At 38.3% G+C, this 14,955-nt stretch overlaps 1 protein-coding gene across 2 annotated transcripts in view; it reads left to right on the forward strand.

Annotated features, from left to right (window-relative positions):
- UBE2E2 (ubiquitin conjugating enzyme E2 E2) overlaps nucleotides 1-12,240 on the forward strand; it is a 377,612-nt gene extending 365,372 nt beyond the window's left edge. For both annotated transcript variants that reach the window (XM_008009278.3, XM_008009279.3), the window contains exon 6: nucleotides 11,392-12,240. In XM_008009278.3, coding sequence (XP_008007469.1) covers nucleotides 11,392-11,489 — 98 coding nt within the window. In that variant the 3' untranslated portion in view covers nucleotides 11,490-12,240. The remainder of the gene's footprint in view (nucleotides 1-11,391) is intronic.
- The last annotated feature ends 2,715 nt before the right edge of the window (nucleotides 12,241-14,955 follow it).

Here is a 14,955-nt window from a genome sequence, read left to right on the forward strand (position 1 = left end):
ATAATGTATAAAGTGTTCCTTCATATTAGAAAAAATGGACTAAGGACATGAACAGACTACTCACACAAGAAATACAAATGGTGAACAAACATGAAAAAATATTAAACCTCAATAGGCATCAAGTTAAATATAAGTACAGCAATGGCAGATTATTTTTCTGTTAGTTGGGGAAAAAAACAAAAAACAAAAAAGCTGATAATGAGTTGGTGAGTATGCCAAGAAAGAGAGTAATGGAATTGGTAGGTCAAATGATATTTCTGCCTCTGGGTCACTGAAGAATCGCCACACTGTCTTCCACAATAGTTGAACTAATTTATACTCTCATCACCAGTGTAAATGAATTCCTTTTTCTCTGCAACCTTGACAGCATCTGTTGTTTTTTGACTTGTTAATAATAGACATTCTGACTGGCATGAGATGATATCTCATTGTGGTTTTAATTTGCATTTCTCTAATGAGTGATGTTGAGCTTTTTTTCATGTTTTTATTGGCCACGTGTATGTCTTCTTTTGAGAAGTGTCTGTTCATGTCCTTTGCCCACTTTGTAATTTTTTTTTTCTTGTAATTTGTTTAAGTTCCTTGTAGACTCTGGATAGTAGATCTTTGAGTACTAGTATTTTGAAAAGAATCTTTTTTTTTTTTCTGAGAGGTAGGTCTCAACCGTGGGCTTAAAATATTCAGTACATCATACTATAAAAAGTTGTGCTGTCATCTGGGCTTTGTTCTCCCACTCATAGAGCACAGGTAGAGCAGGCACAGCCTAGTTTTTAAGGGTCCTAGGATTTTTGAAATGGTAAATGAGCATTGATTTCAACTTGAAGTCACCAGCTGCATTAGACCCCTACTAAGAGAGTCAGCCTGTCCTTTAAAGCTGTGAAGCCAGGCATTGATTTCTCTCTAGCTATGAAAGTCCTAGATTGGTGTCTTTCAACAAAAGGCTGTTTCCTCTACAATGAAAATCTGTTTAGTGTAGCCAGCGTCATCAATTATCTTAGCTAGATCTTCTGGACAACTTGATGTAGCTTCTATATCAGCAGTTGCTGCTACATCTTGCACGCGCCTTGTTCCTTGGTCACCCCCAACCTTGCAATTTTACGTTAGGAAGATGGCTTCTTTTTTTAAACCTTATGAGCCTACCTCTGCTAGCTTGCAACTTTTTTTCTGCAGCTTCCTCACCTCTCAGCCCTCATAGGATTGCAGAGAGTTAGGGCCTTACACTGCATTAGGCTTTGGCTTAAGGGAGTGTTGTAGCTGGTCTGACTGTCTATCCAGACCACTAAATCCCTATCAGCAATAAGGGTGTGTTGCTTTTTTTTTTTTTTTTTTTAAATCATTCCTGTGTTCACCAAAGTAGCACTTTGTATTTTCTTCAAGAACTCTTCCTTTGCATTCACAACTGGTACACCTCATTTGACTGTGCTTTTGTGTTTCACATATGTTGTTGTTGTTGTTGTTGTTGTTGTTGTTGTTGTTTTACAGATTGAAGGTTTATAGCAAGCCCATGTCTATCAGTCCCATTTTTCCAACAGCGTATGCTCTTTCATGTCTCTGTGTCACATTTTGGTAATTCTCACAATATTTCAAACTTTATTATTATATCCTTTATGGTGGTCTGTGATCAGTGATCTTTGATGTTACAATTGTAATTGATTTGTAATGGCCTATAAGTGTTCAAGTGAAAGGAAGAGTCACATGTCTCTCACTTTAAATTGAAAGATGGAGGTGATTAAGCTTATTGAGGAAAGCATGTCAAAAGCCAAAATAGGCCAAAAATTAGGCCTCTTGTGTCAAGCATAATGCTATTGCACACAAAATGGACTACAGTATAAACATGCACTGGGAAACCAAAAAATATGTGCGACTCACTTTATTGTGACATTCACTTTATTGTGGCAGTCTTACTAGACCTGTAATATTTCCAAGGTATGCCTGTATTTGCAGTACAATGTTAGAGATATGAACAGGCAAATCAGAGATGGGACACATAAGACTACTAGGAAGGCCCTGGAAGACATCCTCAGGGAGGCTATGCTTGGACCAAATGTTGAGAAATGAGTAGAAGCCTGCCAGGTAAAAAAGTAGAAAAGGTTATCCCAGGCAGAAGAACCAACATAAACAAAGGAACATAGTCATGAAAGAGCAGGGCTTATTTTTTTATTGCATATTTTCATAACTTGATTCAGGTAATCAGATGTCCCAGAAAATACCCCAAATTTTAAAAAATATCTTAAGTTTTAAAAATTCTTATGGTAATGTCATGTAACTTCCTGTCTAATGTCAGATCTAATCATGTTAAACACATTTTGCAAGGGTGCCCTATGGCAAAGGGCTTTTATTTCAGGTAAATGGTGAAATTGTTGGTCCTTTTATTATTTTTTAAATTTTTATTTATTTATTTTTGAGGTGGGGTCTCACTCTGACACCCAGGCTGGAGGGTAGTGGCAGAACCATAGTTCCCCACAATCTTGAACTCCTGGGCTCAAGGGATCCTCCAGAGTAGCTGGGAATATAGGCATGCACCACCACACCCAGCTAATTTTTAAAAATTTATGTAGAGGCGGGGTCTCGCTATATTGATCAGGTTCATCTCAAACTCCTGGCCTCCTCGAGCAGGGCTTGTTTAAAAAGCTGAAAGTCATTTATTATGGTTAAAGCATGAGGGGAGGAGGCTAGAAAGATAAAGTCTGGATCACAGAAGACCTTGGGAACCTTGCTGACTTTGGGTTTTATCTGAAGAGAATGTCTTTAAGAAGACGATCAGATTTATATTCTTAAAAGATGCACACAAATACGTATTTGTCTTTAATTTGTATATGCTTTACAAGGATTAATTCATTTAATTCTCATAACAAACTATGGAGTAGGTACCATTATTCTCCCCATTTTGCAGTTGAGAAAACTGAGGCACAAAGGGGTTAATAATTTGCCCAAGGTGACCTGACACCATGGTGGAACTGAGTTAAAAACCCAGACATTCTGGATCCAATGCCTATGCCCTTTTCCACTATGCTTTGCTCTCTTTGTGTTTCTTCAAGATGTGTGTGTTTTCTTATGAAAGGGGAATAAAAAATTTTTTCACGTAATTTCTTCCATACCAAACTACCAAACAAGATAGAATGTTCCTTGGTCTTGCAAATAGAGTCATTCAGCAGTTCAGTAGTCTGTCTGTCTTTTCTCCATTTCCTCAGGATTCACTTTCCTCTTATGACTTAGCTGCTTCTTATCCCTTTTAGTCTGGATTTTTAATTTTAGTTTCAGGGGTACATGTGCAGATTTGCTATATAGGTCAATTGCATGTCACAGGGGTTTGTGTACAGTTTGTTTTGTCACGCAGGTAATAAGCATAGGTAGTTTTTCTATCCTCACCCTTCTCCCACCCTGCACCCTCAAGTAGGCCCTGGTCTGGTATCTGTTGTTTGCTTCTTTGTGTCCATAGGTACTGAATGTTTAGCTCCCACTTATAAGTGAGAACCTGCAGTATTTTGTTTTCTGTTGCAGTGTTTGCTTAAGATGATGGCCTCCAGCTCTATCCATGTTGCTGCAAAGGATGTGATCTCGTTCTTTTTTATGGCTGCATAGCATTCTATTTTGTGTATATACCACAGTTTTTTTCCTTATCTAGTCTACCGTTGATGGGCATTTAGGTTGATTCCATGTCTTTGCTGATGTAAATAGGTCCACAATAAACATACACATACATGTTTCTTTATGATAGAAATATTCCTTAAGATATACCCAATAATGGGATTGCTGGGTCAAATGGTAATTCTGCTTTGAGTTCTTTGAGAAATCACCACACTGCTTTCTACAGTGGTTTGTGGAAACCCTTTACACTCCCACCAGCAGTGTATAAGCGTTTCCTGTTCTTCACAACCTTTCCAGCATCTGTTATTTTTTGACATTTTAATAATGGTCATTCTGACTGGTATATGATGATATCTCATTTTGGTTTTGATTTGCATTTCTTTAATGATCAGTGATCATATTTTCATATGCTTGTTGGCCACATATATGTCTTCTTTTAAGAAATGTTTGTTCATGTCCTTTGCCCACCTTTTAATGGGGTTCGTTTTTTGCTTATAAATTTAAGTTCCATATAGACTCTGGATATTAGACCTTTGTCAGATGCATAGTGTGCAGATATTTCCTCCCATGCTGTAGGGTGTCTGTTTATTCTGTTGATAGTTGTGTGTGTGTGTTGTTTGTGCGTTTGTTTGTTTGCTGTGCAGACTCTCATTTAATTAGGTCCCATTTGTCAATTTTTGTTTTTGTTGCAGTTGCGTTTGGAGTCTTCATCATGGAATTTTTGCCAGGGCCTGTGTCCAGAATGATATTTCCTAAGTTGTCTTCCAGGGTTTTCATAGTTTTAGGTTTTACATTTAAGTCTTTAATTCATCTTGAGTTGATTTTTGTATGTGGTGTAAAGAAGGGGTCCAATTTCAGTCTTCTGCATATGGCTAGCCAGTTAGCCCAGCACCATTTGTTGAATAGGGAGTCCTTTCCCCATTGCTTATTTTTGTCAACTTTGTCAAAGATCAGATGGTCATAAATATGTGACATTATTTCTGACCTCTTTGTATTTTGTTCCACTGGTCTTTGTGTCTGTTTTTGTACCAGTATCATGCTGTTTTGGTTACTATAGCTTGTAGTATCCTTTGAAGTCAGGTCATGTGATGCTTCCACCTTTGTTCTTTTTGCTTAGCATTGTTTTGGCTATTCAGTCTCTTTTTTGGTTCCATATGAATTTTAAAATAGTTTTTTCTAATTCTGTGAAGAATGTCATTGGTAGTTTGATAGAAATAGCATTGAATCTGCAAATTACTTTGGGCAATATGGCCGTTTTAACAATCTTCTTCCTATCCATGAGCTTGGAATGTTTTTCTGTTTGCTTGTGTCACCCCTGATTTCTTTGAGCAATGATTTGTAATTCTCATTGTAAAGATCTTTCACTTCCCTGGTTAGCTGTATTTTATTCTCTTTTTGGCTATTGTGAATGGGATTGTGTTCTTGTTTTGGCTCTCAGTCTGTATGGTGTTGTATAGAAATGCTACTGATTTTTGTGCATTGATTTTGTATCCTGAGACTTTTTTTTTTTTTTTTTTTTATTATTATTATACTGTAAGTTCTAGGGTACATGTGCATAATGTGCAGGTTTGTTACATATGTATACTTGTGCCATGTTGGTGTGCTGCACCCATCAACTCGTCAGCACCCATCAACTCGTCATTTACATCAGGTATAACTCCCAGTGCAATCCCTCCCCCCTCCCCCCTCCCCATGATAGGCCCCGGTGTGTGATGTTCCCCTTCCCGAGTCCGAGTGATCTCATTGTTCATTTCCCACCTATGAGTGAGAACATGCGGTGTTTGGTTTTCTCTTCTTGTGATAGTTTGCTAAGAATGATGGATTAAGAAAATGTGGCACATATACACCATGGAATACTATGCAGCCATAAAAAAGAATGAGTTTGTGTCCTTTGTAGAGACATGGATGCAGCTGGAATCCTGAGACTTTTGTGCATTGATTTTGTATCCTGAAGTTGTTTATCAGATCAGGGAGCTTTTGGGCAGAGACAGTGGGGTTTTCTAGGTATAGAATCATATCGTCTACAAACAGGGATAGTTTGACTTCCTTTCCTCCTATTTGAATGCCTTTTATTTCTTTATGTTTCCTTATTGCTCTGGCTAAGAATTCCGGTGTAATATTGAATAGGGTAGTGAGAGAGGGCATCCTTGTTTTGTTCTGGATTTCAAAGGGGTATGCTTCTTGCATTTGCTCGTTTAATATGATGTTGGCTGTGGGTTTTTCATAGAGGGCTCTTATTATTTTGAAGTATGTTCCTTCAGTGCCTAGTTTGTTGAGGGTTTTTAACACTATGATATGTTGAATTTTAAAAGCCTTTTCTGCATCTATTGAGATGATCATGTGGTTTTTTGTTTGTGTTGTTTATGTGATGAATCACATTTGTTGATTTGCATATGTTGAACCAACCTTGCATCCCAGGGTTAAAGTCTACTTGATCATGATGGATTTGCTTTTTTGTATGCTGCTGGATTTGGTTTGCTGGTATTTTGTTGTGGATTTTTGCATCTATGTTCATCAGTCCCTTTTAGTCTTATTCCTTGTCTCTGTCCTCCCTTTTCTGTAAACCCTTTGGCTTCCAAGGTACCCAGTGTAGCTCCAGCAATTAAAGAGGCAAGGTGGGAGTTGTCTGAGCCTTTTTCTTCTAGAATCAAAGGTGCACATACCACAAATCTCAAAAAATGCAAAGAGGTAGAGTACGCAATATGACAATTTTTTTTTTTTTTTTTTTGAAAGACAGTCTCGCTCTGTCGCCCAGCTGGAGTGCAGTGGCACAATCATGTCTCACTGTAATCACGACCCCCTGGGCTCCAGTGAACCTGCTACCTCAGCCTCCCAAGAAGCTGGGACCACAGGTACATGCCACCACACCCAGCTATTTTTTTTTATTTTTATTTTTTTGTAGAGATGTGTTCTCACTATGTTGCCCAAGCTTGGTCTCAAATTCTTCGGCTCAGGCCATCCTCCTGCCTCAGCCTCCCAAAGTGCTGAGATTACACGCATGAGCCACTATGCCCAATCAATATGACAATCTTTCACTCACTTTGCAAATAATAGTGATTGTTAGTTCACAGGTATGTACTCTTTGCTTCTAAATTGTATAGGGAGACAGAGGTGAGATGGAGGAAGTAGAGATGGGAAAGAAGAAAGCATGTTCCCCTTCATCAGTGATCTTGCAGTCTTACGCTTTCATTCAGGTTACTATTTTATGACTGGTATTTTGTCAACAAAAATGCCATTATGCTGGGAGCAGTGGCTCATCCTGTAATCACACCACTTTTGGAGGCCAAGATGGGAGGACACTTGAAGCCAGGAATTTAAGACTAGCCTGGGCAACATGTGCCATCTCTACCAAAAAATAGTAATAATAAACTGGACATGCTAGTGTGTGCCTGTAGTCCTAGCTACTCAAGAAGTTGAGGCAGGAGGGTTGCTTGAGCCGAGGGGTCAAGGCTGCAGTGAGCTGCGATCCCACCACTGCATTCCAGCCAGGGCAACAGAGTGAGACCGTGTCTCAAAAAAAAAAAAAAAAAAAAACATGATTTTTACTAAACAGATGAGGAAATGTGGTTTAGAGGAAAGCTTTGTATACCCAACTTCCATTTCTATGATATTCTGTTAACCACAGTGCAGATCCTATGCCTCTGCCTCAGGAAACCTTTAATACCTGCCAGACTGGTATTTGGGAGAATTAAGTGGTTAAAGTCATCTGACTCTGTTCTGTATAAGTCTGAACGTGCTCCTCTTTCCAAAAGTGTAAATTATTGACCAAAAACAGAAAATGTAGGAGACTATGATTTCAATTTACTTATCTACTGCTAAATTTCGTGGTTTTTCTTTAGTAAAGATGAGGAAAACTGACAGATGATAATCTCAAATATTAATAAAGATTTGGGAAAATAGGAACAATCTAGAAACCCAAAATGATGGGAAATATTTTCTTCTTGTTAGAGAAATAGGGTACAGTAATTTATGTTTGGAGACTGGCTTGGGTGGCGGAGTGAGACCCTGTCTCAAAAAAAAAAAAAAGAAAAAAACTATTTGGTTGATAACATGATTTTTATTTTATTACCTTTTAGTTTTGCTAGATTAATTACTTTTATTTACCATTTATTAAGTTGAACATTCTGCTAAGAAACAATATTTTCAGACTTTCACATTGAAAAGTTCTCCCATCATTAAGCATATACAATTTACCATTTTCAGCAAAGATTCGTTTTCACAACTAGCTCTTCAGGATTATTCCACTGAGCTGAATCTTCATGTGCAGCATGTGAAAAAGTGGTTCGTAGCCTTTTTCTCCTTTCCTGAACTACTAAACATTAGCACTGCTACTGGGGATAATATTCAGAAGATCATAGGGACATGTAGATTGATATGAGAAGATAATTACTATGTTGAATAGAATTTTAAATGAACATCAAATACTAATTGTTAGTGGTCTTTTTTATTTTTTTAGAAACAGAGTCTTGCTCTGTCACCCAGGCTGGAGTGTGGTGGCATAATCACAGCTCACTGCAGTCTTAAACTTCTGGGCTCAAGTGATCCTCCCGCCTTAGCCTCTCAAGTAGGCTGGACTATAGGGACACACCACCACACCTGGCTAATTTTTGTTGTTTTTTGTGGAGATGGGGATCTCACTGTGTTGCCCAGGCTGGTCTTGAACTCCTGGCCTCAAGCTGTCCTCCACCCTCAGACTCCCAAAGTGCTGAAATTACAGACGTGAGCCATCACACCCAGCCAGTAATATGATTTTGTTTTAATTCTTTCATTGTGTATTTTTACTTTATCTCTTCATTTTATACTTTAAACAAATTTAAGATTTGTATAACTTCCAAAGATGCATGCATGGTAATTGTCCTCACAGCGTTGTTTTTAAAGCAAATGTTGGAGAATGCCCAAACATCTTAAAACAGGAAATTGGTTCTTAATTCAGGTATTAGAAATGATGAAGTAGATCTACAGTTATCTATGTAAAAAGTTATTTACCATATCGATATAAAAATCATAGTTATTTTTTAAAAGATTACAAAAGCAGACTATAAATTAATCCCTTTTTTTTTTTACATCATATGTTTAGAAGTGTAGGAAGAAAACATACCACGATGTTAACAGCAGTTTTCTTTGTGTGGATTTATACATGAGATGGTCTTTACTTTCAACTTTCTGTCTTGCATATTGTCTGAGGTGGTTTTCTAAATTATTAATTACAGTTTTTATAGTTGGTGTGTATAATTTTACAGGTGGAAAAAATATTTTTAAAATCAAATTTGAAAACGTAAAAGAACCTTGAAGCAATTAAATGCTATTTAAGCATGCAAAAAAAAGTTTGCACAATGCACGCTAATTGTTACCAGCGCTCTAACTTGTTTTTCGTTGCTTCTCCTTTTGCCTGTACTGAAATACTGTTAACATTTGATATGACACATTTTCCCACCCCACAGCTTCTTGTTCCCTTTATTCTTCATTTGTTTCCCTCCACCCGCTTTGAGCTGAAATGGCAGACCTGTCTTATTCCCAGTGTGTACACTCTGAATGTGGGTACAATTTGAGGTGGAACATATATGTCACTGTCGTTCTTCTGACGTTGAGCCTTACCTTGATCAGTAAGTTAGAATGAATCTTCAGTGTGTTTCACTAAGTTCTATTTAATTAAACACCTATCTTGAGTAATACAGACTTAATTAGGCTATTAAGGATACCCATGTTTCACCCTACTCTTTGCATTCTAGAATGCCAGGAATCAGAACAAGATTATTTTTTTCAAAGGTAGAGAAATGTGACTCAGATTTCACTTTGACCCTTAATGCTCTAATGTCATTACTTAGGCTTAACTGAAAGGCTACATTTTTTAAAAAGTATCCTGGCCAATTGCCAGATATTTTGTGTCTGCATTTAGTATTGCTGGTTTAAATCTTGTTGAATCTTGACTGGACTGGTTGAAATGGTAGAGTTTTGGTTTCAACATCTGAGAAAATGAAGGAGAAGAATCACAAAGAGTAGGCAGAGAGGCAAAAGTTTTGAACAAACCCACATACCAAGTAGTCTACTAATTTTGATATAAGTGAATATAGGAAACTGGCTTTTCCCTAGAATAATTATTACAAGATTTGCACAATTCCAGAAACACTTAAGCAGGGTCCTGTTGAGCAGGCTTTCAAAGGCTTTGTTATCATCAGCCTCAGCAGATGGGTTAAAAGGTGGTGTTTCTATTATACATTTCGTATTGAGAACGTATGACCATGAGTGCCTTACAAGGTTAGTCTTAGGATCTTCCTAAGTCGCAGGTGTTATTGGGCCACAGACATACTTCCGTATTCTTTACTATTTTTTTCCTACTAAACATTAGCTTTTGATAATTTTTCTCATTTTCCCTATTGGTTCCTTCTTACCTGACTGCTCTAATACACCCAAATTCCCAATACCAAAAAAAGGGGAAATAAAAATCAGGGAAAGAGTGAAATTAGAGAATTGGAGGGAAAATAATAGAATCTGGGATCTTTAGGGACCTACGTTACTTTTCTTTTAATTGCTTTGATTTTTTTTTTTTTTTTTTTTTTTTTGTCTTTTTTTTAAAGAGGGTCTCACTCTTGTCACCCAGGCTGGTGTGCAGTGGCACGATCATAGCTCACTACAGACTCAAACGCCTAGACTCAAGCGATCCTGCTGCCTCAGCCTCTTAAAGTGCTGGTATTACAAGCATGAGCCACCATGCCCCAATTTTTTTAATTAAACATTGACCCAATCAGTATTCTGGATAGAGAGCTATCTCCCAGCACCCTGTAGTTAAGAGGGTGAATTCTGGCTCCAAGCCCAGCTCCACCCCTTGCTCCACATTGGGCAAGAGACTCAGACTCCTTATGCTCCAGAAATCCATGTCATTAACATATTAGAGTTTTAGGACATGGTAAGTCATGGTGAGTGTTGGCTATTATTAACATCTATTAGTATTTTTGTAATAATGAGCTATGTAGGTTGGATGTTCCCAAATTTTGAGGAAGAAGTGGACCATCTATCCCGTCTTTTGACTGTGTCCAACTCAGTCTCTGACGTCTCCTCAGAGAAGGTAATCTGGCAGGAGAATGCCACCTGCCTGTGGTGCTAGACTAGGGTAAGGAGTTGTCCAGATCGCCAGACTTCTTCCCAAGAGAGCTCATCAAGAGCCCTGGAGTGCCCGCCCACAGCCCACCTGCATTTTCTCCGTGAAATATCTACTTAAAGACAGGCAACTCACACCTGTAATCCCAGCACTTTGGGAGGCTGAGGCAGGAGGATCACTTGAGTCCAGGAGTTTGAGACCAGCCTGGATTACGTAGTGAGACCCCAGCTCTACAAAAAAATTTAAAAATTAGCCAGGCATTTTGCACATGCCTATGGTCCCAGCTATTCAGGAAGCTGAGGCAGGAGGAGGATTGTTTGATCCCAGGAAGTCAAGGCTACAGTGAGCTGTGATCACACCACTGCATTCTAGCCTGGGTGACAGAGCAAGACCCTGTCTCAAAAGAAAAAAAAACCAATACAAGGGGAGCAAGGTGAGAAGTATGTGGTGGGGACAGGGAAAGAGAATAAATAAGACTTGTCAAGAAATGTGACAAGAGCTGTCAGTAAAACACAGAGAGTTGACTCTTCGGGCAGCTGGTGTGCAATGTAGTCTGTCAGCAGCAGGTCACTGGCTCAGCCGCAGCAGTGGTGGTCCAGGTTAGAACAGCAGCTTCTCATCTCCTCCCCTCCCACTCCTTGCGAGTTTCTGAACACTCCTTGCCCCACGGTGCTGGTATTTACTGACTCCCAACTCTGCTTTCCTTGCAGCTGACCCTCTGGTGGGCAGCATCGCCACACAGTACATGACCAACAGAGCAGAGCACGACCGGATGGCCAGACAGTGGACCAAGCGGTACGCCACATAGGGGCCTGCTGCCTGCCGCCCCCGCGGGACCTGTGCAAGCACATTCACCAAGTGCATCGGTAGCCCTGCCCACCCCTCCAGACCTCGGTTCTTATTTTCCTATTTTTATTAAATTTGGAACCATTTTGTGATGGTATGTTGTCCATCTTCCCATCCCACTTCTTCCTGCCCCACTTCCTCTCTCCCACACTCTCTTTTTTCTCTCATTTTATTCCCTTGTTGATTTCTGTTAACTTGAAAGATTTGGGATTTTTTTCCCACCTCATCATAGATGGGAACTTTTGTTTTCAGTGCAAACAATGTTGGAGCTGTAATAGTAAGAGCTTTCTTACAAAGCTTTGTATTACTGTGTGGTTTTGTTTTTTTTGTTGTTGTTTATTTGATTTTGGGTTTTTTTCCTTTTGTGTGATCTTTGAGAAAACACATTCAGAATTATATCTCGTTTCTACTTAAATGTAGTGCTTAGGGTTAATTTTTTGTACTGAAGTCTTTATTGGTGGGTGCATGCTACTGGGAACAAGTTTTTGTACAAAAGCTTCAATCAGAATCACTGTGCATTACTGAGACTCTGTTTATCACTAGCCTTCTGTCCCTCACGCAGAAGACTGTTGGATTGAACAAAATAATATGTATTTTGATTTACTTAAAGTGCTTGTAAATTTCTTAGGGACCTGCCACTTTTGACTGTGGATCAGTTGATGTACACTTGTATTATTAAAGCACTCAATAAATCACTGTGGCTGATAAATGCACTTCTGGTAACCCGACATTTGCTTTGTGTCCTGGTGACCGCTGTAGCCCTACGTGCAGTGAGGCTTGTCTAATTCAATTACAGGTTCAAGTGTATTTTTCATCTCAAAGCTCTAATATTTCTTTGTGGTTGAGTTGCTTAGCATGTGGAATTTCTCCAGCTGTCAGTAGCCTGATGATTTCATGGTTGTTATAGTAGATTGATATTATTTTACATATTGACTGGACATTCTTTCTGTTACAACCTTCTTTATCAATAATTAAAATATGTAACTCCAAAAATAGCCTTCTTGTGAAAGTGAAGTCTGAGCTAATCATTGTGTTCAGCCACTTTCAACTTTATTTCTCTCAAAATTGTTACAGTGATTGCCCTCAAGCTTTGTTTTGTTCTTTTCTTTTTTTTTTTTCCTCCATGATTTTAGCGAAAGAAGTAAACTCATCTGTATTGGTCACGGTCAGCTCATTCAATGACAGGGGTGTCCGTCTGGCTTCACCTTCAGGCTATTTTCGTGTGCAGCTATAGGAGGCAGAGGAAACATGTGGGCGGAGTAGTTTCTAAACACGCTGACTTGGTGATTGATAATTCAGGGTTATTTGTGTAACAAAGCGTGGTGGAAACTCCTACTCCTGCTCCACCAAATACAGTTACAGACCCTACCTTACGCTTGGTCTCATTTAAGAAACCATTAACACCTTCACTGCTGAATAGTAGGATTTATAAACATAAGTCATCCACCTCTAAATATTTTAACATTTAAAATGCCTGATTCAAAAGATATAGTTTTTGTTGTTTTTAACTAGTTAAAAATAAATCCTAAGAAAATACATTTAAATATTGCAAATGCCACTTTTAAACCCAAGTACCTGAGAATATTTTTTGTCCTTTTAATAACGATTTTACCATTCATTTTATTTAAAAATATTCCTCAGCATAGCAGGACACTGTATGGCCTCTGATGCACTACTCAACCCTCTAGTTGTAGCAAAAGGAGCCACAGACAGTACACAAATGCATTGGGCAGAGCTATATTCCAGTGAAACTTTATTTACTACTATAGGCATGGGATTTGGCCCGTTGGTTATAGTTGGCCAATCCCTGATATAGACCACCATAGACTGGGGGCTGGATGAGAAACAAATAACTATGTGTCATTTTTTTCTTTAACATAAAATAAATTCAATATAGTACAACACTAATTTTTGGAAAGTGGCTCAGAATGTTTAATTGCCTACAGAGTTTCTTACCACAAAGTTTTTTATTTTTACTTGAATACTTTAGATTTAAAAATTCAGCACTAAAAGCATTGAACCATGGAAAATAAAATTTTATTAAACTGCTTTTTTCCCCTACTTTTGGCTGATGAAACCAAACCCATAATACTAATACTTTAAGGGCAATCTTTATAGGCAATTTTTAAATTAATTTTTTTTTTTTCTGTAGCAATGGGGTCTCACTATGTTGCCCAGGCTGGTCTCAAACTCCTGACCTCAAGTGATCCTCTTACCACAGCCTCCAAAATTGTTAGGATTATATAGGCTTGAGCCACCGTAGCCAGCCAACATGCATTTTAAATAATAAATATATTACATTCCACATTTCACATCTACTTGTGTACATCAGACCACTTTAAAATGTGTTATTATTCCAGGCTTGGTGGCTCACACCTGTAATCCTAGCACTTTGGGACGCCAAGGTGGAGATCACTTGAGCCCAGGAGTTCGAGACCAGCCTAAGCAACATGGCAAAACCCAGTCTCTGCAAAAAAATACAAAAATGAACTGGGCATGGTGGTGCACGCCTGTAGTCCCTGCCACTCGGGAGGCTGAGGTCAGAGGATCACCTGAACCAACGAAGTCGAGGCTGCAGTAAGCCATAATTGTGCCAGTGCACCCCAGCCTGAACAACAGAGCAAGACCCGTCTCAAAAACAAAACAAAATTTGTGATATTTAGGAACCAAAGATTACAACAACTCTAGTAGAAATTCTAGGCACTGACCTGTTTGTTTTCCTGTGACCCATTTTTAGGTTTAGTGCCAAACTGTGATATGAAGAGGCTATAAAACTTCTCTCCCCAACTTTATGAATTATTAATACTTCATGACAAATATACACAGTCCTCAAAATGTAAAAACTAGAGAAACTCCAGAGAAGCCAACAAACGTAGTAGAGCTTAAGTCTAGATTTCAAATAACATGGTAATTTTACTTGAAATCTGTAATCACAGCAGGCAATACAATTTCAATAAATTTTTTTAAATGCATGTAAAATAAGATTTAAGAGTAATTTGACACTCAGTAAACAAAATTGTTTAAAAATACAGGGATAACATTTCTAAAAGTTAGGAATTATTTTGTACCATAATAATACTAAACTTTTCACACTACTTACTGCCAGGTATAGTATTTGTAGCTATGTTAGATGAAGTGTTGGCAGATCGTTGACGGAGACAAGACCATTGGTTATTGAGGAAATGGTTTGAGATTATATTTGTTGATCTTAAATCATTCAAAAGGTTGTGTCCTTAATTTGTAATCAAGCTACAAATAAGTGGAACATTGTTTATCTGTTCTACATGAATCCACTGATGATAGCAATTGCAGAAGTAGTCCGTCTTTTCTTCTTATTCCAAGATTAGGAAGTAAACGTGGAAGTTCATCATGTAAACTTATTTAGGAATTAAAAAGAAAGGAAATAATATGTATTCAGAATGTACTAT

This window comes from Chlorocebus sabaeus, chromosome 15, assembly GCF_047675955.1.
Source record: "Chlorocebus sabaeus isolate Y175 chromosome 15, mChlSab1.0.hap1, whole genome shotgun sequence".
Classification (NCBI taxonomy): Eukaryota; Metazoa; Chordata; class Mammalia; order Primates; family Cercopithecidae; genus Chlorocebus; species Chlorocebus sabaeus.